Below are 24,987 nucleotides of genomic sequence, written 5' to 3'. Positions count from 1 at the left end.
ACGCCAGGCCTCCCTGTCCATCACCAACTCCCGGAGTTCACTCAAAATCACATCCATCAAGTCAGTGATACCATCCAGCCATCTCAGCCTCTGACGTCCCCTTTTCCTCCTGTCCCCAGTCCCTCCCAGCATCAGGTCCTCTGCAAATAGAAATCGTTTTATTTCTTCCTTTCCAACACCTATACCTGTTTCCTCTCTATTGTACTGGTGCGGGCTCAATATAATATTGACTTGAGTGGTAAGATATCCTTTCTTTTTCCAGGTCTTGTGGAAAACGAATTAATTCAGTCTTTCACCATTAGTATAATGACAGCTGTAAGTATACCAGAGATTACTTCTATCAAGTTAAGAAAGTCTTTACTTTTTAGTTTACAAAGAGTTTTTTTAAATGAAAAATGGAACTGAATTATATCAAATGATCTGCATGTATTGAGATTATATGACTTTCTTCGTGTATGTTAACATGATAAAAAATCATTCATTTCTAAACTGTAAGCACCAACGTGTATTCTCATGATAAAACTCCTTTAATTAAGACATGCTCTTTTTACACGTTGTTGGATTTTGTTGAGGTTATTTCAGTCTATATTCATGAGGGATATCAGTCCTGAGGTTTATGAAAATGCCTTTGTTTGTTATCAGAGAAATACTGGGCTGATCAAATTACACTGGGAATTATGCTCTCTTGTTGGATTTTCTAGAAGATTATTTGTGGAATCAGTATAATTTTTTTCTTGTACAACCGCAGAATTCACCAGTGAGCACACCTGCATCTGGAATTTTCTGTTGAAAGTTTTTACACTACAATGTTAGTTTTTTTATGTATTTCTTATTGAGTTTTTCAAAAGATAAAATTTATATTTCAAGGCAGGACAAACAAATTTAAGGATAAAATGCTCTTTCTCTGTCCTTTGGCCCTCCTTCCCCCTACCCCACCCCTTCAATGTGCAATGTGCTTCTGCCTTGAACATCAACAAGATCTCAAAGATGGGAATGACTGCTTTACTGGAAACATCAATTTTTACTTTTTTCTGATGCTACTAATGTGATGTCTTAAAAGATTAGCATTCTTTCTCAACTCTGCAAGGGTTCATGGTGACTTTCTGCTCACTTTATATGTGCTTATCTGGTCTATTTATCTTTGGTGAATGTTATGTAAAATGTCAGCATGTCATTTTTTTTTTTTGAAAAGCACTTGTTAATATTTAATTAATTTCCCAGCATGTGGCTTTAAGCCACCAGGAAACAAGCCCCATCTACATGCTTAATCTCACCTCTTCTGCTGAAGAATTTGGCTTTCATGATGACAGGCTGCTCTGGGAGCTTTCCCTTCCCCAGAACTTAGTAAATAGATCACACTACATGAGTAATAAGAGCAGCACCGGTCTTATTCTTGGCAGCATTTACTTGAGTCTGCTCACTGACTCGGAGAAGGCGATGGCACCCCACTCCAATGTTCTTGCCTGGAGAATCCCAGGGATGGAGGAGCCTGGGGGGGCTGCCGTCTATGGGGTCACACAGAGTTGGACACGACTGAAGTGACTTAGCAGCAGCAGCTCACTGACTAAGGTCCACAGTTTATCAAGGTCCATAGTTGGGCAGAAACTCTGGTTCCTCTCTTAGTGGTAATGCCTCATACCAATGTTCCCAGAGTACCCTGGGTGATAGCTGTCCAAGTTGACCCTGTGGAGATGCACGCTACCTGCATTGCCTCGGCCTCCTAGGTGTTTTCGGTGTTTGCCCATGTGGCTGTGGTTGTGGCTCATGTGGCCCCTAAGTTCTGGGTCTTCCTTAGTCTGGATGGCACGTTGTTGGCCTAGACGAGAGAGGTCAGCCTGTCACTGTGATGTATGATCTTTTGTCTTGAAAACCTATATGACTATGCCTTGAATGTCAACTACTAGAACAGTTCTCAGAGCTTTTGAGAGTCTGTCTCCTGGTTATAATCTTCAGTTTGGCTCAAATTCTCTTTTTAAAAATTTGATTGTTAATTGAATTTTCATGATACAAAGAATTGTTCCATTTCATCTAAATTGGCAGATTTATGCACATGGACTTAAATACTACAACCATGCCTAATTTTACAAGTGGATTAACAACTGGTTCTGAAAGTTCTGAAATCTATTTAGTTCTTATGAGCCAGTACGAGCTCCACTATTCACTTTCATTATTACCTTTGTTAATGACTGGAGGGTCTGAATTGATGAACATTCTTTCATTCCTAATGTTTGAAATTTGTGGATTTTCTTTTTGTCTTGGTCAATTGACTAGATGTTTATCAATTTTGTTGATCTCTAAAGAATAAACTTTTGTTTCATTGATGTTTTCTATTTCTCTGTTTCCATTTCACTGCTTTGTGCTTTTTATTTTTTTTTTCTCTTCTGTTTACCTCAAGTTAAATTTGCTCTTTTTCTAGCTTATTAAAGAGGAAGCTTACATTTTTTATTTGTAACAAAATCAAATGTTTCTTTCCTAACATAAGCAGATAATCCCAGGAGTTTTTCTCCAGTCACTGCCATAGTTGCATTCCACCAATTTTTAAAAAACTTCATGCATTTTTCGTTGTGCTGAGTCTTCATTATTGTGTGTGGGCTTTCTCTAGCTACATAATTGGGGGCTACCCTTCTTTGTAGTGTGCAAGCTTCTCACTGCGGTGGCTTCTCATTGTTGAGTATGTGCTCTAGGGGCATGGGCTCAGTAGTTGTGGTACATGTACTTAGTTGCTCTGTGGCATGTGGGATCTCTTCGGACCCACAAAGGGATCAAACCTTTGTCCCCTGCATTGGCCACAAGATTACCAGGGGAGCTCCGCCCATTTTTTAAAAATTTTTATTCAATGTAAAATTCAATGCAATTTTCTCTGAGATTTCTCCCCTTTTTTCTATGAGTTATTTAGAGGTATGGGTTTTTGTTTGTTTGTTTGTTTTGTGTTTTGTTTTAGCTTTTGGGAAGTTTTCAATTCTAAAGAAAACCAAATCCAAATTTTGGAGCTTAACAACTCAACAGATATGATGAAGAATGCATGAGACAGCATTTGAAATACAGAAATGGAAGAGAGAATAAATGAGCTGGAAGAAAGGAATCTACCAATGCTTCAGGTGGAAGAGGAGAGAGAGCTAAGATTTCTAAAATAGTTAAGAAACACTACACACAGTATCAGATTCATTAAGAAAGCCAAAATACAGATGATGGGTATACCAGAATAAGAGAAGGGAAAAGGTGGGAGAGCACTTATGTAAAGAAGTAATAGCTGGGAACTTCCTAAACCTGGACATACAAATCCATAAAGATAAGAGATCACCTTATCTCAATGCAAAATGACCTTCTCCAAGACACATTATAAGGGAGATGTCAGGGTCCATGATAAAAAAAGAAACTAGGGGGAAAAGTTCAGTATTGCCCAAAGGAATCCCCATTAGATTACCAGCAAAACTCTATAGGCCAGAAAGGAGTGGAATGACATATTGAAAGTACTGAAAGATAAAAACTGCTTGTCCAGAATACTCTATCCAACAAAGTTATTCTTTAGATAGGAGAAATTCAGGCTCTCCCAGACAAACAAAGATTAAGGAGTTCATCAGCACTAGATCTGCCTCACAAGAAATATTGACAGGAGTTCTTCCAAGTAAAAGATAAAAGTATACATAGCTCTCAGTAATGTAGGAAACTGTAACTCTAGTTTAGAACAAAGTGTTAAACATTAAACGATCATATAAAGGTTAAAGGAAGGAGCTTCGTAAAAAACTATAGCTACTACAACGTGGCAACAAACTCAGAATAAAGAGAGATAATTTCTACAGAGAAAATATAAAAAGAGAGGACAGCGAATTAAGAAAAATTGCTATCAACAGGAAAAAGACTATTTAATCTATGAGAAAGATGTCCTATGCAAACCCCATGATACTCAGAAAACAAAAATCTAGAACACAGATAGTAAACATAAAGAGGAAAACTCAGCAAGCAATCACGGAAAATCACTGAATTACAAAGTAAGACAGAAACACAAGAAAAAAGAAACAGTGGCGATATGGAACAACTAGAAAACAAAAGATAAATTTGCAGTGGTAAGTTCTTATATATCAACAATCATCTGAAATGTAAATAGACTGAACTCACCAATCAGAAGGCACAGAGTGGTGGGATAGATTAAAAAATAAGACTGAACTGTATGGTGTCTTCAGGATACTTGTTTCAGTTCTAAAGATACACACAGACTCAAAATGAAGGGACCGAAGATGATATTCCATGCAAATAATAATCAAAAGAAGCAAGTGTAGTTATACTTATGCCCAACAAAATAAACTTTAGGGTGAAATGGTAACCAGGGACAAAGAAAGTCACGATGTAATGATAAAAGGGTTAAAACATCAACAATACATAACATCATAAATATTGGGTTGGCCAAAAGGTTCATTCATTTTTTCCCATAAGATGGTTCTAGAAGCACTTGGCTGTCTAACTTCATTTGAAACAATTTTGTTAGATTCTATTGTGACAGCTGTTGTTCAGTTCAGTTCAGTTCAGTCACTCAGTTGTGTCTGACTTTTTGTGATCCCATGGACTGCAGCATGCCAGGCTTCCCTGTCCATTACAACTCCCAGAGCTTACTCAAACTCATGCCCATTGAGCTGGTGACACCATCAAACCATCTCATCCTCTGTCGTCTCCTTCTCCTCCCATCTTCAATCTTCAATCTTTTCCAGCATCAGGGTCTTTTCAAATGAGAAAAATTGCTAGACTATTTAAAAACTTTTAAAAAACTTATCAAAATTGGTGAATTTTTGGGTAGCTATTTTATTTCATCTTTAATGCTTCATAATGATATTTTTTATGTTAATTTCTGCTGTATATCAACATGAGTCAGTCATAGGTATACATAGGTCCCTTCCCTCTTGAACTTCCCTTCCACTCTCACCCCATTCTATCCCTCTAGGTTGTTACAGAGCACTGAATGTGAGCTCCCTGAATCATACAGCAATTGTGTAGCCATTTTAATATGGAAGATGGAATAAAAAAGCAAAATTTTCAGCATATTATGCTTTATTATTTCAAGAAAGGCAAAACACAACTGAAATACAAAAAAAGATTTGTGCAGTGTATGGAGACGGTGCTGTGACTGATGGAACATGTCAAAAGTAGTTTGTGAAGTTCAGTGCTGGAGATTTCTAAACAGACTGGAGACCAGTTGAAATTGATAGTGACCAAATTGAGACATTAATTGAGAACAATCAAAGTTATACTACAAGGGAGATAGTCGACATACTCAAAATAACCACGTCAGGTGTTAAAGATCATTTGTACTAGCTTGGTTATGTTTATTGCTTTGATGTTTGGGTTCCACGTAAGTTAAGTGAAAAAGGCCTTGAAAGTATTTCTGCATGCGATTCTCTAGTTAAACATAATGAAAACATTTCATTTTTAAAACAAATTGTGATTGGTGATGAAAAGTGGATATTGTACAATAATGTGGAACAGAAATGATTGTGGGGCAAGCAAAATGAACCACCACCAACCACACCTGGTCCTCATCCACAGAAGGTGACGATGTGTATATGGTGGGATTGGAAGGGAGTCCTCTATTATGAGCTCATTCAGGAAGACCAAATGACTAATTCCAACAAGTATTGCTCTCAGACCAACTGAAAGCAGCATTCAATGAAAAGTATCCAGAATTAGTCAGCAGAAAATAATCTTCCATCAGGGTAATGCAAGCTTGCATGTTTCTTTGATGATCGGGCAAAAACTGTTACAGTTTGGTTGGAAAGTTCTGATTCAACTGCCATATTCATCAGACACTGCATCTTTGGATTTCTGTTGATTTTGGTCTTTACAAAATTCTCTTAGTGGAAAAAATTTCAGTTTCCCGAAAGATTGTACAAGGCACCTGGAACAGTTCCTTGCTCACAAAGATAAAACGTTTTGAAAAGAGAATTATCAAGTTGCCAGAAAAATGGCAGAAGGTAGTGAAACAAAATGGTGAATATGTTGTTTAATAAACTCCTTGGTGAAAATGAAAAAACGTCTTTCATTTTTACTTAACAGCTTAAGGAGCTGTTTGGCCAACCCAATATTTAATAACTTATTCTCACCACTCCTCTGAATTTAGGTACAAATTCTCTTTACTGAGTCACTGTGTTTCAGGGCAATGCAGTTATTTGCATAAACTGAATAAAAATATGTGCCCCTTTACACTGGGATATAACTGGAAAAACTGATTGTGTTGTAAAGGTCATATCTGAAGGATCATATCTGAGAATAAATGTCATTTAATCGAATATGACAAGTCACCAGTCCCCACTAAGGACACATATATGATCAGTATTTGGAACCAATGCCTATGAGCCTTCCTAGGCAAACTATCTGGTGTCCCCTGTTGTACACGGGGGCTTCCCTGGTGGCTCAGCTGGTAAAGAATCTGCCTGCAATGCAGGAGACCTGTATTTGATCCCTGGGTTGGGAAGATCCTGTGGAGAAGGGAAAGGCTACTCACTTCAGTATTCTGGCCTGGAGAATTCCATGGACTGTATAGTCCATGGGGTTGCAAAGAGTCAGGCATGACTCTTGTACATTGAGTCAAGATGTTGTACATTGTTTCAGCATTACAGGTAAGAAAGATCAATGACTAGCAGGAAAAGGAAAGAGAAATTTGCACATATTTGTAGCTATAGATGTGAAACCTGGTTCAAGTGAACTTCTACTACTACTACTTCTAAAGTAGTAGTGAGAAAAAGAGCTCTGGAATGACAGGGACTATTAAAAGTGAAATTCTAGACTCCTTATATACTCTCTAGACAGAACCTCATTTAAAAGCCTTAGTAGTTGTACAACACAATCTGACTCTAGATTTGCTGATTATACAACAAGGAACCTTATGTGTAGTAATCAACCCTTTTAACTGCACTGATGTAAATCAATAAAGACAAATAACACAAATCACAATGAGAACAGCCTCTAAATAGTCCATAGAGTTTATTCATGATTACAAGAGGGGAATTAATTATTTGAAACTCAGAAACAAGGCTTGTTGAACCCTCCAGTATTATGGTAGCACATTTTTTTTCTTACCAGGCACACCTAAATGTCATCTCTCAAGGGAATGTATCTTTCTTTGAATTATTTATTATTAATTAGGGACAGACTATGTAAAGTTAGATGTTGACTTCTAGAAAACTGATAAAAGAGGAAAAGATTTTTGTGTGGTAGAGATGCAAATGAGTTTTGATATTGAAGAGAACTCTAAAAGTAAACTTTATTGTCACAGAGTATATTAACCAAAACAATACACTAGATTTGTATCCAACTTAGCAATGCAATTTTAGTATTTCTTTGTTGCACTGAGTATTTGCATGTTGGTTTCTCACTTTTCTTTTGAGTGGGGTTTGTCATCCTGCTTGTTCCCACATGAATATGCTAAATAAAACTTGTACTCTGCTTACTGTCTATATGCATGAGAATTACATCTCTGTAATTTTGAGATTTATACTTTCACAAAAGGATATAAAAATGTTCCACACAAAGGGGTTTTACTGGATAAACAGGAACTCAGCTTAAGCTTCCAGAGACAACTCCCAGAATTTTTGTATCTATTTTTATTTCATTACTGATCAGATTAACTACTTAATTTTCACACTTAATCTCAAGAAAAACAAATGTACTAACAAATAATCATCAACTCACCACCATATCAATCCATAATTATACCTATCCAAATGAAGAGAAACCCAGAGTACTTTTTACAAAGAAAACCAATTTTTCTTCGGAAAATTATCCAAACATTCAAATATTTAAAATTATGTGCTATCACCACATTGACCACCAGTAAACATACATCATGCAAGTAAAGAAAACACAAACAAACCTAAAAACAAAGCTGCTTAGATAACCATATTTGAACCTGAGGCTTCAGGATACTCCTCAGTAGCTAAAGCAATAGCAAAACAAAGCATTTCAAACATATCATCTAAATATGCTAAGAAAAAACTGTTAATCCTAAAAGAAGCCACCAAAATTTATTACAATAACATATCTAATCACACCACTTACCATGGAGACTTTTACCAGCCATATGTTACACAACAGATACAATAACAGCCTATTCATCTGGAACACACATTAGGCAAAACATCACCTATGACTAACTAAACCAATAAATGTATTTTAATAAAGCATCTCTAGTTTCTATGCATCTATTTATTCATGTATGATGAGACATGTACAGAGCCTACATATAGACACTTGGGCTATCAGATTGATCCCACTACCTTCATATATGGAAATAGTGCTTATAGGTTATGTACTCATATGGTAATAAGTATTCTGAGGTGATACAGTCATTACAAATCAATCTTTAGCTATTCCTTGTATTAACACTAGTTAACAGAATACATTTGAAGTGGATAAATTTACCCTCACATAGCTCTTTACTTCTCACTATTTTAACATGAAAAAAGATTAAATGGATCCTCTAGATTAACATTAGAGATAAATAAAATTCCATTCCACCTAGTACATAATCAAAAGTATTTGAAAATTGTTTTCCTAATTACACAATTAACTGATAAGAGAGCTATTACTACAGCTGCCCCCAACTATCTTAGCTCTGCTGCCACAGGTGCTAGCAATATGAATGCTTGCTCAGATATTTGTATGCCCTGCTCAGATATTTGTTGTCAAAATCGAAGACTCAAAATGAGTACCTCTGATTGATAAAACCGAATTCATGTAGATTCCCTCTGGACATATGATAACCTAGAAAATGTAAGTTTGGTTTTAACTTTCTTGAGAAGGCAGGCTTGACTTTTATCACATGCAAATTTGACCTTTTGTTTTACCTATTTAAAATATTTAGGATAATTCTAAACTCTCGAACTTGTTATTTAAGCAATGCTATAGTCTCCTCACAACATGTTTTCCTGATTATTCTATCTGTTTCTCCCATCTCCTCCCTATCTCTCCTTCCCTTCTTTCTTACACATTCATACACACACACAGACAGACAGAAATATATCTCCTCTTGCTCCAGTATACTATAATCTCTGAAACAAACCACCATCAATTCATCAATGCCTATGGTTCCTCTTAGTAATGATCTTATTTTAGTTCAAATGATACCTTTGCATGAAATGTTCTCCAACTCTCTCAAGTAGACTCATTCACACTTGCATCAAAATTACACTGTACACAGTGTACTTATCTCCAGGAGCAGCATATGACCATACAAGAGGGAGTAAATGCAGATTTTTTGACCTGGGGAATGTGTCTTACCCATGAATCTGCAAACCATTTGCCTGCATTCAGAGTTGACAGGAAATCCCAATAAAAAAAGCTACTCTGTTCATCGGAGGCATTTGGCATGACTTCCAAGATATTGGTTGTTCTTCTCAGGTCATAATCATGCATGAGGAAAGGCACCTCATCCAGGCTACATGCAAAGGGGAAAAATAAGAGAAAGGGTCAGTAAATTGAATTCAGTCCTCTTGGTAGGCAGGGTTCTCAGAAAGTCCACCAAGGTCACAAGTCTTACTCCTACCCAATCTCAGCAAGTTCAGTTCAGTTCAGTTGCTCAGTCGTGTAGGACTCTGCGACACCATGAATCGCAGCATGCCAGGCCTCCCTGTCCATCACCGACTCCTGGAGTTTACTCAAACTCATGTCCACTGAGTCGGTGATGCCATCCAGCCATCTCATCTTCTGTCATCCCCTTCTCCTCCTGCCCCCAATCCCTCCCAGCATCAGGGTCTCTTTAAATGAGTCAACTCTTTGCATGAGGTGGCCAAAGTATTGGAGTTTCAGCTTTAGCATTAGTCCTTCCAATGAACACCCAGGACTGATCTCCTTTAGAATGGACTGGTTGGGTCTCCTTGCAGTCCAAGATACCAGCAATTCATAGTTGATGTCAATATTTTAATGCCCTAGGGATCAGCATTTTCTGGTGTGTAATAATAATGTTTATGATGAAAGAATAACTTCTCTATCCATGAACTTTTTAGAATGGAGAGAAAGATAGGTAGAGTAGTGACTTGAGAGTAAAGTGGGGTGAGGATGGGGCAATGCTCTGTGGTCTTCAGAGTCATGGAAAGTAGGCACCCAGACAATCTCCCTATGTTTCTCTGACCCATTTTCCAGCCAGGCACCTGCCATGAGTGAGTACTTCTTGTCCTAGACACTTCACATCAGGTCGTATCATTAGAAAAGATCCTAATTTTGTTTTCTGAAGTTTTCCTTGAAGAATCTCTACTTTATGAGACTCTCTGTTATTTTCTCATTAAAATACCTAAGAAGAGAACTTTGTAATGGCTATCAGAGAGTAATAGGGTTGAAACTTAGCATCCTTCCCATAAACAATTTACAACTGGACAAAATATGGAAATAACTTTTTCAGTCAATGGACAACAATAAGCACAGCATGATGGTTTTGGAGAAAAGGTAAACAAATAAACATTCTACAGGCTTTCTTCTTGCAAGTGAATACTGGACTGTGGTACTAAGAGAAACCTAAAAGTGACCCAGAAATTGTGCTGAAATGAGAAAAAAACTAGATGAAGGAGAGGTCAAGACAGCTAGACTTTGTGGATAAGAGTTCCACAGGAGATTGAGCTATGCTGAAAAGAAGACTGTTAGGGAAATATGTAAAGATTTTCCTTCAATATATGAATAAATATCAAAGGATACCCTTGTGGAGTAAAATTCTTTGAAGCCTGCTAAGAGCAACTTTGAGAAAAATTACCAGAAAATTCTAAGACAGTTTGGACAGCTTCTACTGGGTGTGTGAATGATTCAAGTTCCATCCAGTGAGAGTGCACAGATCTCAATAATAACTCAGGCATTCTCTAGAGACTACAGAGAGCTATACTTCTGAAACAGGGATAACTTAAAACTAGAATGACTTTAGAACTTCCACAAAAAGACTTTAAAGCATGTCAATGTATGGCAAAACCACTACAATATTGTAAAGTAATTAGCCTCTGATTAAAATAAATAAATTTATATTAAAAAAAGCAAGCCTCCAAAGAATCTTCAATCAACTGCATGCTACAAAAAGTCTAAAATTCTTTCAAGGAGAAGAAAATTTACTACCCAGCATGGTAAAATCACAAAGTCCAACATGTAAACAAAATTTATATGACAGGCAAGGAAGGAGAAAAATGTACCTATAACCAGGAGAAATTACCCAATAATGGCAAACTTGGAAAGGAAAGAGATGGTAAAATTAATAAATAAGGATGTTAAATGATACAAAATATAAATATAAGTGATGTATAAAACAGATGTAAAGGAAAATATGAACATAATGAAGACATAATTGTAAGAAATAAAAAATAAAGGGAAATTCCAGAGCTGAAATGAAAAAGTTTCATGGAAATGAAAATTCAATAACTGAATTTTGCTATTGAATAATAACTGAAATGAAAATTTCATTGGATGAAATTATTATCACATTAGGTATTATAGATGATGTAAAGATCACTGAATTTTCAGATGTAGGAATAGAATTTATCCAAAATATATATGTGTGATTGGAATCCTAAGAGAAGAGGAAAAACAGAAAAAAAATTCTGAGGAAATGAAAGTTTTAAAAAAATCTCCAAAACTTTATAAATATTATGCACCAATATATCCAAGAATATTAATGCATACAAAGAAAGATAAATATAAGAGTACACATACACATACCCACATTAAGAATTATTATAATACAATCTGTCAGGTTTTCAATTCTTCCAAAATTGTAAGACACAAAAAATAGGAACGTACAGCCCATTCAAAGGCAAAAAATAAATCAACAGAAACTGTCCCTGAAAAAGAGCTGATATAAGATATACTAAATACATTAAATATTAAAGATACTCAAAGAACTAAAGGAAGTTGTAGATAAAGTTAAAAAAGCTATATATGAATAAAATGGACATATTAATAAAGAGATTAAAAAAACCTAAAAAGAGAGCAGAAAGAAATTTTGGAGCTAAAATGAAGAAGTGAATAAAAAAATTGACTAGAGGGATTTAAAGGCAAATTAAACCAGGCAGAAGAAAGAATCAGTGACCTTGAAAATAGGACAATGCAGGTTATTGAGTCTGAGGAAGAGAATAAAAAAAGATTGTAGAAAAGTGAAGAGTCTAATAAGGTAACCCAGACACCAAAGCTAGACAAGCACTACAAAAAAGGAAATTACAGATCAATATCCCTTAGGAACAGTGATCCAAAACTCCTCAACAAAATACAAGCAAATAGAATTTAGTAGTATAATAGTAGGAATATAGACCATGACCAAGTGGAATTTATTCTGACATGCAAGGATAGTTCAACATATCAAAATCCATCAACATCATATACCACATTGATAGAAAAAAGGGGAAAAAATGAACATCCCAATTGATGCAGAAAAAGCATATGACAAAATTCTACACCCTTTTATGATAAAAACACTAAACAGACTAGAAATAGAAGGAAACTACTCCTGGGACTTCACTGGTGGTCCGGTGGCTGGGACTCTGTGTTCTCAATGCAGGGGACTGGATTTTGATCCTGGGTTCAGGAGCTAGATCCTGCATGCTGTGATTGGGAGTTCATATGCTACAACAAAGTATCTGGGACATGGTAACTGGGGATACTGCATGCTGCAATGAAGATCAAAGATATTGCATGCCACAATTAAGACCTGGTTCAGTTCAGTTCAGTTCAGTTGCTCAGTCGTGTTGGACTCTTTGTGACCCCATGAACCGCAGCATGCCAGGTCTCCCTGTCCATCACCAACTCCCGGAGTTCACTCAAACTCACGTCCATCGAGTTGGTGATGCCATCCAGCTATCTCATCCTCTGTCGTCCCATTCTCCTCCTGCCCTCAATCTTTCCCAGCATCAGGGTCTTTTCAAATGAGTCAGCTCTTCGCATCAGGTGGCCAAAGTACTGGAGTTTCAGCTTCAACATCAGTCCTACCAAAGAACACCCAGGACTGATCTTTAGGATGGATTGGTTGGATTTCCTTGCAGTCCAAGGGACTCTCAAGAGTCTTCTCCAACACTACAGTTCAAAAGCATCAATTCTTTGGTGCTCAGCTTTCTTTATAGTCCAACTTTCACATCTGTACATGACTACTGGAAAAACCATAGCCTTGACTAGATGGACCTTTATTGGCAAAATAATGTCTCTGCTTTTTAATATGCTGTCTAGTTTGGTCATAACTTTCCTTCCAAGGAGTAAGCGTCTTTTAATTTTATGGCTGCAATCACCATCTGTAGTGATTTTGGAGCCAGAAAAATAAAGTCAGCCACTGTTTCCACCGTTTCCCATCTATTTGCCATGAAGTGATGGGACCAGATGTCATGACCTTAGTTTTCTGAATGTTGAACTTTAAGCCAACTTTTTCACTCTCCTCTTTCACTTTCATCAAGAGGCTCTTTAGTTCCTCTTCACTTTCTGCCATAAGGGTGGTGTCATCTGCATATCTGAGGTGACTGATATTTCTCCTGGCAATCTTGATTCCAGCTTGTGCTTCCTCCAGCCCAGTGTTTCTCATGATGTACTCTGCATATAAGTTAAATAAGCAGGGTGACAATATACAGCCTTGACATACTCCTTTCCCTACTGGAACCAGTCTGTTGTTCCGTGTCCAGTTTGAACTGTTCCTTCCTGACCCGCATATAGGTTTCTCAAGAGGCATGTCAGGTGGTCTGGTACTCCCTCTTTCAGATACAGCCAAGTAAATAAATATTTTTAAAAAGAAAAAAAAAATAGAAGGAAACTACCACAATATAAAGACATATATGAAAAACCCAGAGTGAACACTGTATTCAGTGGTAAAAGACTGAAAACTTTTCCTCTAAGATTAGGACTAGGCAAGGATGTCTGCTTTGAGGACCCCTGTTCATAATAGTTCTGGAAATTCTAGCCATAGGAATTAGGCAACTTAGGGAAATAAAATGCATACAGATTGAGAAGGAATAAATAAAATTACTTCTGTTTTTAGATGATGTGATCTTATGTACAGAAAATTCTAAGATTACACATATACAAAAGAAAACCAATGAATGAATTCAGTGAAGCAGCAGGATACAAAGTCAACACACAAAAGTCAGTTGCATTTCTACATTTGAACAATCAGAAAAGGAAATTTGAACAATCAGAACAAGGATTTGAACAATCAGAAAAGGAAATTAGAAAAGCAACTGCATTAGCATCCATTTAGTAAAAGAATAAAGTACATAAGAATTAAACAAGGAGGTGAAAGATGTATATAGTGAAGTCTAGAAAAAATTATTGAAATTAAGGTTAGAAGACATGTATAAATGGAGATAACTGCATGTTTATAGACTGGAAGACTTCACATTGTTATGATGTCAATACTATCCAAAGCAATCTTACAGATTCAGTGCAATCTATTGACAAAATCTCAATAACATTTCTTTTAAGAAATAGAAAAATTCAACCTAAAATTCATAAGGAATCACAAGGAATCCCCAACAGCCAGAAGAATCTTAAAAAAGAAGAACAAAAGTAGAGGACTCACACTTCCTGATTTTAAAAAGTAGTATGAAGCAACAGTAATTAAAATAGTGTGGTACTGGCATAAAGACAAATTAATAAAGAGGCCGGAAACAAAGCCTCACACATATGGTCAAATGATTTTTGACAAGAGTGCTAAGGCCATTCAACAGGGAAAAGACATCTTTTCCGAAATTGTTCTGGGAAAACTGGACATTCACATGAAAAGAATGAAACTGGGCCTTTACTTAATACCATATACAAAAACTTAGATGAAAATATAGGGGAAAATCATGACATTGGATTTGGCAATGATTTTTTTTTCTATGATGACAAAGGTAGAGGCAAAAACAAACAAAAAAATCAGACAAATTGGCTTCATGAAAATCAAGAATTTATACATCGAGATATACTACTTACAACCTAAAAAGGCAACCAATAAACTACAAGAAAATATTTGCAAATAATATTTGTGATAAAGGATTAATGTCCAGAATATAAAGAGAACTCCTAAATCTCAGCAACAAAAAAAAACAAACAACCTGATTCAAAAATGGGCAGAGGACTTGACTACAAATCTGTCTAAAGAAGATTTGACTGGCTAATAATTATATGAAAAGAAGCTCAACATTACCAATCACTGGGGAAATGCAAATCAAAATTATAATGAGATGCCACCTCATAAAGATTAAGATGGCTCCTATCAAAAAAGCAGAAAGCAAAAAGGTTTGTTTGTTATTGGTGAGAATGTGGAGAAACCGGAACACTTGTACACTGTTGGTGGGAACTCAAGGTGGTACAGCCACTTTGGAAAAGGGTAATGGCAATTCCTCAAAAAATTAACAACAGAATTACCATATGACCCAGCCATCTCACTTCTAGGTATACACTCAAAAGACTGAAAACAGTATCTCAATGAGGTATGTATGTACCCATGTTTATGACTACATTATTCACTATAGCTAAAATTGGAAGCAACAAGTGTCCATCAACTGATGAATGGAGAAGCCAAATGTAGTATATACATACAGAGGAATATCATTCATCCTTTTTAGGATGAAAATCCTGCAATATGCTACAACATGAATGAACTTTCAAGACGTTAAGCTAAGTGATATAAGCCAGTAACATACAAAAAGTACTGTATGATTCCACTTACATGAAGTAGTCAAAATCATAAAGGAAGAAAGCAGAATGGGATTGCCAGGGTCTGGGGCTGAGGAGGAGGAGGCATTGGGAAGTAACATTTAATGGGTACAGACTTTCAGTTTTACTAGATAAAAAGAGTTTTGGAGATAAACAGTTGAAGTTTGGGCAATATTATAAATAATATATGTTTTATTTATTTTTATTTAAGTTAAAAAATTTTAAAAACTAATTAATTTATTTTAATTGGAGGCTAATTACTCTACAATGTTGTAGTGGTTTTTGCCATACATTGACATGAATCAGCCATAGGTGTACATGTGTTCCCCATCCTGAACCCCCTTCCAACCTCCCTCTCCATCCTACCCCTCAGGGTCATCCCAGTGCACCAGCCCTGAGCACCCTGTCCTATGCATCAAACCTGGACTGGCGATCTGTTTCACATATGATAATATATATGTTTCAATGTTATTCTCTCAAATCATCCCACCCTAGCCTTCTCCCACAGAGTCCAAAAGACTGTTCTTTACATCTGTGTCTCTTTTGCTGTCTTGCATATAAGGTCATCGTTACCATCTTTCTAAATTCCAAATGAAACAACTGACAAAGAATTAATCTCAAAAATATATAAGCAGCTCCAGCAGCTCAATTCCAGATAAATAATATATGTTACAACTAAACCATACATTTAAAAATGGTTAAGATGATAGTGGGAGACTTTAATACCCCACTCACACCTATGGATACATCAACTAAACAGAAAATAACAAGGAAACACAAACTTTAAATGATACAATAGACCAGTTAGACTTAATTGTTATCTATAGGACATTTCACCCCAAAACAATCAATTTCACCTTTTTCTCAAGCGCACATGGAACCTTCTCCAGGATAGATCACATCCTGGGCCATAAATCTAGCCTTGATAAATTAAAAAAAAAATTGAAATCATTCCAAGCATCTTTTCTGACCACAGTGCAGTAAGATTAGATCTCAATTACAGAAGAAAAACTATTAAAAATTCCAACATATGGAGGCTGAACAACACGCTGCTGAATAACCAACAAATCACAGAAGAAATAAAAATATGCATAGAAACTAATGAAAATGAAAACATAACAACTCAAAACCTGTGGGACACTTTAAAAGCAGTCCTAAGGGGAAAGTTCATAGCAACACAGGCATATCTAAAGAAACAAGAAAAAAGTCAAATAAATAACCTAACCCTACACCTAAAGCAACTAGAAAAGGAAGAAATGAAGAACCCCAGGGTTAGTAGAAGGAAAGAAATCTTAAAAATTAGGGCAGAAATAAATGCAAAAGAAACAAAAGAGACCATAGCAAAAATCAACAAAGCCAAAAGCTGGTTCTTTGAGAGGATAAATAAAATTGACAAACCATTAGCCAGACTCATCAAGAAAGAAAGGGAGAAAAATCAAATCAATAAAATTAGAAATGAAAATGCAGAGATCACAACAGACAACACAGAAATACAAAGGATCATAAGAGACTACTATCAGCAATTATATGCCAATAAAATGGACAACTTGGAAGAAATGGACAAATTCTTACAAAAGTACAACTTTCCAAAACTGAACCAGGAAGAAATAGAAAATCTTAACAGACCCATCACAAGCACAGAAATTGAAACTGTAATCAGAAATCTTCCATCAAACAAAAGCCCAGGTCCTGATGGCTTCACAGCTGAATTATACCAAAAATTTAGAGAAGAGCTAACACCTATCCTACTCAAACTCTTCCAGAAAATTGCAGAGGAAGATAAACTTCCAAACTCATTCTATGAGGCCACCATCACCCTAATACCAAAACCTGACAAAGATGCCACAAAAAAGAAAAAAAAAAGAAAACTACAGGCCAATATCACTGATGAACATAAATGCAAAAATCCTTAACAAAATTCTAGCAATCAGAATCCAACAACACATTAAAAAGATCATACACCATGACCAAGTGGGCTTTATCCCAGGGATGCAAGGATTCTTCAATATCCACAAATCAATCAATGTAATACACCACATTAACAAATTGAAAAATAAAAGCCATATGATCATCTCAATAGATGCAGAGAAAGCCTTTGACAAAATTCAACATCCATTTATGATAAAAACCCTCCAGAAAGCAGGAATAGAAGGAACATACCTCAACATAATAAAAGCTATATATGACAAACCCACAGAAAACATTATCCTCAATGGTGAAAAACTGAAAGCATTTCCCCTAAAGTCAGGAACAAGACAAGGGTGCTCACTTCCACCACTACTATTCAACATAGTTTTGGAAGTTTTGGCCACAGCAATCAGAGCAGAAAAAGAAATAAAAGGAATCCAAATTGGAAAAGAAGAAGTAAAACTCTCACTGTTTGCAGATGACATGATCCTCTACATAGAAAACCCTAAAGACTCCACCAGAAAATTACTAGAGCTAATCAATGACTATAGTAAAGTTGCAGGATATAAAACCAACACACAGAAATCCCTTGCATTCCTACACACTAATAATGAGAAAATAGAAAGAGAAATTAAGGAAACAATTCCATTCACCATTGCAATGAAAAGAATAAAATACTTAGGAATATATCTACCTAAAGAAACTAAAGGCCTATATATAGAAAACTATAAAACACAGGTGAAAGAAATCAAAGAGGACACTAATAAATGGAGAAATATACTGTTCATGGATCAGAAGAATCAATATAGTGAAAATGAGTATACTACCCAAAGCAATCTATAGATTAAATGCAATCCCTATCAAGCTACCAATGGTATTTTTCACAGAGTTAGAACAAATAATTTCACAATTTGCATGGAAATACAAAAAACCTCGAATAGCCAAAGCAATCTTGAGAAAGAAGAATGGAACTGGAGGAATCAACCTACCTGACTTCAGGCTCTACTACAAAGCCACAGTCATCAAGACAGTATGGTACTGGCACAAAGACAGAAATATAGATCAATGGAACAAAATAGAAAGCCCAGAGATTAATCCACGCACATATGGACACCTTATCTTTGACAAAGGAGGCAAGAATATACAATGGATTAAAGACAATCTCTTTAGCAAGCGATGCTGGGAAAACTGGTCAATCACTTGTAAAAGAATGAAACTAGAACACTTCCTAACACCATACACAAAAATAAACTCAAAATGGATTAAAGATCTAAACGTAAGACCAGAAACTGTAAAACTCCTAGAGGAGAACATAGGCAAAACACTCTCTGACATACATCACAGCAGGATCCTCTATGACCCACCTCCCAGAATATTGGAAATAAAAGCAAAAATAAACAAATGGGACCTAATTAAAATTAAAAGCTTCTGCACAACAAAAGAAACTATAAGCAAGGTGAAAAGACAGCCTTCAGAATGGGAGAAAATAATAGCAAATGATGCAACTGACAAAGAATTAATCTCAAAAATATACAAGCAACTCCTGCAGCTCAATTCCAGAAAAATAAACGACCCAATCAAAAAATGGGCCAAAGAACTAAACAGACATTTCTCCAAAGAAGACATACAGATGGCTAACAAACACATGAAAAGATGCTCAACATCACTCATTATCAGAGAAATGCAAATCAAAACCACAATGAGGTACCATTTCATGCCAGTCAGAATGGCTGCGATCCAAAAGTCTACAAGCAATAAATGCTGGAGAGGGTGTGGAGAAAAGGGAACCCTCTTACACTGTTGGTGGGAATGCAAACTAGTACAGCCACTATGGAGAAGAGTGTGGAGATGCCTTAAAAAACTGGAAATAGAACTGCCGTATGACCCAGCAATCCCACTGCTGTTCATACACCCTAAGGAAAGCAGAATCGAAAGAGATACATGTACTCCAATGTTCATCGCAGCACTGTTACAATAGCCAGGACATGGAAGCAACCTAGTTGCCCATCAGCAGATGAATGGATAAGAAAGCTGTGGTACATATACACAATGGAGTTATTACTCCGCCATTAAAAAGAATACATTTGAATCAGTTCTAATGAGGTGGATGAAACTGGAGCCTATTATACAGAGTGAAGTAAGCCAGAAAGAAAAACACCAATACAGTATACTAACGCATATATATGGAATTTAGAAAGATGGTAACAATAACCCTGTATATGAGACAGCAAAAGAGACACTGATGTATAGAACAGTCTTTTGGACTCTATGGGAGAGGGCGAGGGTGGGGTGATTTGGGAGAAAGGCATTGAAACCTGTATAATATCATATGTGAGGCGAATCGCCAGTCCAGATTTGATGCATGATACAGGTTGCTCGGGGCTGGTGCACTGTGATGACCCAGAGGGATGGTACGGAGAGGGAGGTGGGAGGGGGATTCAGGATGGGGAACACATGTACACCCATGGTGGACTCATGTTGGATGGCAAAACCAGTACAATATTGTAAATTAAAAAAAATTTTAAATAAAAAATGCCACCACAATATATTCACTTGGGAAACCAACACAGATAACATTTGTTTTCTAGGTGAATAAATATGTCTCAAAGTGGAAAGATGAAGAATTTAATCTACGTACATTTAAAACATTCCTGTTATTAGTACTGTGCTTAAGAAATCGTTGGGCATTTAGTATTTCAGGTAAATTTATATCTTGGCTTAGGTTACCTTTGTAACTCCAGTTTAAAATGTGAAATAGATCAACTGACCTAGAATATGATTATAAATTAAAATCTCACTATATTTATAAAGTGATTTGAAAGATATAAAAACATTTAAGTCTATCTAGTAATTCATTTAAATTGTTAGACTTATATGAATTACTTAAGTATTTTGAAAAGACTGAAATCAGACTACTGGAGTACCTAAAAAAAGAAAATATTTAAAATTCATAACCCCAGTTTAAAACATGTAAAGTATTTAATTAACTAAAAAGGTCATTAACTATTTTGCAAAATATCTAAAAAACGATATTTAAAATGTTAGACTTATAGAGAAAACATAGGCAGAACACTTTTTCACATAAATCCAGCAAGATACGAGTTAAAGGAGGAGGTTCTCTACTACTCCCACCCCCATAATGGAAGTTCATGTGTCCCAATTCCATTTATTAGAAAGACTGTCTTTACTTCATTTATCTTGAGCCTTTGTAAAAAATAAACATATGGGTTTATGTACTGGAATCTATTTCTGGATTCCCTATCCTGCTCAATTAATTTGCGTGTCTGATTCTCCTCCATTACTACACTGTTCAGATTAATGTAGCTAGACAGTATGTCTTGAAATCACATACGTGAGTCCTCTAACTTTATTCTTTGTCAGTTTTGGGGTAGGTATCCTAGTTCCTCTGTCTTTGCATATAAATTTTAGAATCAGATTGTCTGTTGTTTTTTTAAACTGATGGCATTCTTGTCTGTTTAAAAATTTCTATTTTGAGATATATGTAGATTTACTTGGGTTTGTAAGAAATAATACTGTGAGTTTTCCCCAACAGTAACATCTTGTATATAGTACAATATTACAAGGAAACTGACATTGATAAAATCACTGACCTTATTCAGATTTCATTAGTTTTACATGCACTTAAATGTGTGTGTGCTCATTTTACCACATAGACAGATTCAGGTGACAACCACCAGAGTCAATATGCAAAGCTGTAAAGATATGAGAACAATCTTTTATCATTTATAGCCACAGACATCATGTTCTTTCCCCCTGTTCATCCCAGGCAATCACTGATGTATTTTCAATCATTTAATTTTATGATTTTGAAAGTTATATAAGAAAGAAAGCATACAGTATGCAACCTTTAGAGACTGGCTTTTTTCATGCAGCACAATTCCCACGAGACTCATCCATCCAAATTGCTGCATGTATCAATAGGTATAGGTGGCCTTTTGGCCAACTGCATAAATTTTCTAGAGAAATACATTCAAGTCCTTTGCCCATTTTTTTTTTTTCTTTTTTATTGCTGAGCAGTAAGTATTCCACTGGGGTTTCCCTGGAAGCTCATCTGGTGAAGAATCTGCCTATAAGACAGGACACCCCGGTTCAATTCCTGGGTCAGGAAGATCTGCTGGAGAAGGGATAGGCTACCCACTCCAGTATTCTTGGGCTTCCTTGGTGGCTCAGTTGGTAAAGAATCCACCTGCAATGCAGGAGACCTGGGTTTGATCCCTGAGTTGGGAAGATCCCTAGAAGAAGGGAACGGCTACTCACTTCAATATTCTGGCCTGGAGAATCTCAGGGACTGCATAGTATTGCATAGTATGGATACACCACATTTGACCATTTACCTCTTGAACTTCTTGAAGGAAAATGGAGTTGTACAGATGTGGCCCATTATAAACAACACTGTTATGAACATTAATGTAAAGGTTTTTGTATTAACATCAAATTTTCCCTCCCTCTGGAATAAATTAGTAGTAGTGTAATTTCTGGGTTGTATGGCAAGTATGTATTAGGTATTTTAAGAAAGTGCTAAACTTATCAGAGCATCTATACCATTCTACATTTCTTCCAATAATGTGTGAGTGATCTGGTTTATCTACTATCATTAGAAGATATCACTATTTGTTAAACTTAGCCATTCTGATCAGTGAGTAGTGATTTTAGTTTTAGTTTTCATCTTTTTAATATCTGCTAAAGTTGAATATTTTTTCATGTGCCTATTAGCTATCTGTGTATTCTCTTAGGAAAAGTGACTGATTATTAATTTTGTCCATTTTCTAAATGGATTTGTTCAGAATATTTTTTGTGCTGTTGAGTTGGACAGTTTCCTATATATTCTAGATATATGTCTTTTGTGACATACATATTTTACAAATACTGCCTTCTCATCTGATACTTTTCTTTTTATTCTCCTCACAAGGAATAGAATAGAAGTGTTTCACAGAATAGAAGTGTTTTACTTTGAGATCCCATTTATGAGTTTTTTTCATTTCATGGACGGTGCTTTTGGTATAAAGTCTAAGAATACTTTGCCAGTCCTAAATCCCAGAGATCTCCCCCTCTTTGGTTTTCTAAATATTTTATAATTCTACAGTTTGCATTTAAATCCTAGTAAATTTTGAGTTTTTGTGCTTTTTTCTCCTCTAAACCACCAGCTTTAGGTTGAGGGTCACTTTTATTGTATCTGATGTCCAATTTCTCTAGTACTATTTATTTTTCTTCTGTTGTTTAGTTTTTTTTTCACTTATATTCATTATGGTAAAATATATAAAACATAAAAGTTGCCATATTAAAACGATTTTTCGTGTTCAATTCAGTGGTACTACATGCATATACAATGTTATAGGAACGTCACCACTACCTGTTTCCAAAACTTTCTATTAGCACAAACAGAAACTCTGTAACCATTAAGTGACTCACCATTCCTCCCTTCCCCTAATACTGGTAGTTTTAATTTACTTTCCGTCTCTAGGAATTTGCCTATTCTAGATATTTCATACACACAGGATTATACTTTTTTATTTCTAGCTACTTTCACCTTAGCATATTGTTTTCAAGGTTCATCTGTATTATAATATCCCTGTTGTTGGAAACCTTATTAATTTTTATGGCTGAATAGTATTCCATCACACACACGTACACACACACACACACACACACACATGTTTTATTTATTCATTCATTTGCTAATGGATCCTTGGGTTGTTTCCAACTTTTTGCTATTATGAAAAATGCTGCCATAAGCATTGGCATCTAAGTATCTATCTGAGTATCTGTTTCTACTTTTTCATTGTATATAAAAATGTATACCCACACCTAGGAGTATAACTGCTAGTTCATATAGTAATTCCATGTTAAGGTTTTTAAGGAATTAGAAGCTGTTTTCCATAGTGACTATACCACTTTGACTTCCACCAGCAATGTACATGGTTTACAACTTCTCCACTTCCATACTAACATTTGTTATTTTCTATGTTTTTAACTATAGTCATAATAGTGTGAAGTGATTTCTGATAATGGCTTTGGGGCTTCTCTGGTGGCTCAGTGGTTAAAGCGTCTGCCTGCAATGCGGGAAACCTGGGTTCAATCCCTGGGTAGGGAAGATCCCCTGGAGAAGGAAATGGCAACCCACTCCAGAATTCTTGCCTGGAGAATCCCATGGAGGGAGGAGCCTGGTAGGCTACAGTCCATGGGGTCGCAAAGAGTAGGACACGACTGAGCGATTTCACTTTCAATTTCAGTGACTACTGATGTTGAGTATCTTTCCATGTGCCTTTTGGCCAACTGCATAAATTTTCTAGAGAAATACATTCAAGTCCTTTGCCAATTTTTTTTTCTTTTTTTGCTGTAGGCATCAGTATTTTATTCTTTGTTTAATCCAAATGCTTTAAAAATGGAAACTCAAAGAATACTTTCCACCTGAAACAATTAAACTAGATACTGATCTTGGGGGCCCCAATGTTGACAATTTGATCTCTGGTTCCTCTGCCTCTCTGAAACCCAGCTTGTAGATCTGGAAGTTCTTGATTCATGGACTGCTGAAACCTTGCTAGCATGTGAAATGAGCGCAACTGTGTGGTAGGTTGAACATTCTTTGGCATTGCTCTTAATGCTTAACACATTATAGCAATGAAGATGGTAATCCATTTTCTTTTATACCTATTGAAGCCAAAATAGTAAAGCCAATTTTGTGGCAATAGTGTCATAGGATAAAATAGAATATCACCATCCAAAACATTTTTAAAAAATTTAAAAATACAAATCCTTATCAGATGCACGATTTGCAAGTATTTTCTCTAATTGTGTAATCTGTCTTTTGTTTTTATTGGTAATGCCCTTTGATGAGCAAAAGGTTTTAATTTGGAGGAAGTCCAATTCACCTATTTTTTCCTTTTGTTGCTCATGCTTTTAGTGTCATATAGAAAGACTCACCACCAAATCCAGAGTCATGATTTACCCTTGTGTTTTCTTCTAAGAATTCTATGCTTTTACCTCTCATATTTATGTCACTGATCCATTTTGAGTTAATTTTTATATATTTGGTGTGAGGCAGTGGTCAGCGAATTGCCTTGCATTTTTGTCAAAATCAGATGGCATCAAGAAAATGAAAGAGAACTTACAATGGAAGGAAATTTTTGTAAATCACATGTGTAATACAAGAGATGTTCTCTTTAAATCATGAATTATCTAGAAGTGAATTTGTTTAGTTTCCAAGTGTTTGGAGATTTTCTTGTTAACTTTGTGATTCATTTCTAGTGTGATTCTGTTGTGGTCAGAGAACTCATTCTGTATGTTTTCAGTACTTTTAAATTTGTTTTTGTTTTGTTTTTGGTCCAGGATATGGTCTATATTATATGTTTTGTGGATACTGGAAAACAATATATCTTCTGCTGTTCTTGCGTTGAATGTTCTATCAGTGTTATTTAGATCCTGTAGGCTGAC

The 24,987-nt window shown here is 35.9% G+C and overlaps 1 protein-coding gene and 1 pseudogene across 1 annotated transcript in view; both read right to left on the bottom strand.

Annotated features, from left to right (window-relative positions):
* LOC102282145 (glycerophosphodiester phosphodiesterase domain-containing protein 4) overlaps nt 1-24,987 on the bottom strand; it is a 94,645-nt gene that overhangs the window by 43,898 nt on the left and 25,760 nt on the right. Inside the window, exon 10 of the mRNA XM_070383084.1 lies at nt 9,265-9,421. Within this exon, the coding sequence (XP_070239185.1) occupies nt 9,265-9,421 (157 nt within the window). The remainder of the gene's footprint in view (nt 1-9,264; nt 9,422-24,987) is intronic.
* LOC102281315 (large ribosomal subunit protein uL15-like) lies at nt 1,231-7,683 on the bottom strand (annotated as a pseudogene).

Source organism: Bos mutus, chromosome 15 (assembly GCF_027580195.1).
Source record: "Bos mutus isolate GX-2022 chromosome 15, NWIPB_WYAK_1.1, whole genome shotgun sequence".
NCBI classification, from domain to species: domain Eukaryota; kingdom Metazoa; phylum Chordata; class Mammalia; order Artiodactyla; family Bovidae; genus Bos; species Bos mutus.
This window is presented reverse-complemented; position numbering and strand designations above follow the sequence as displayed.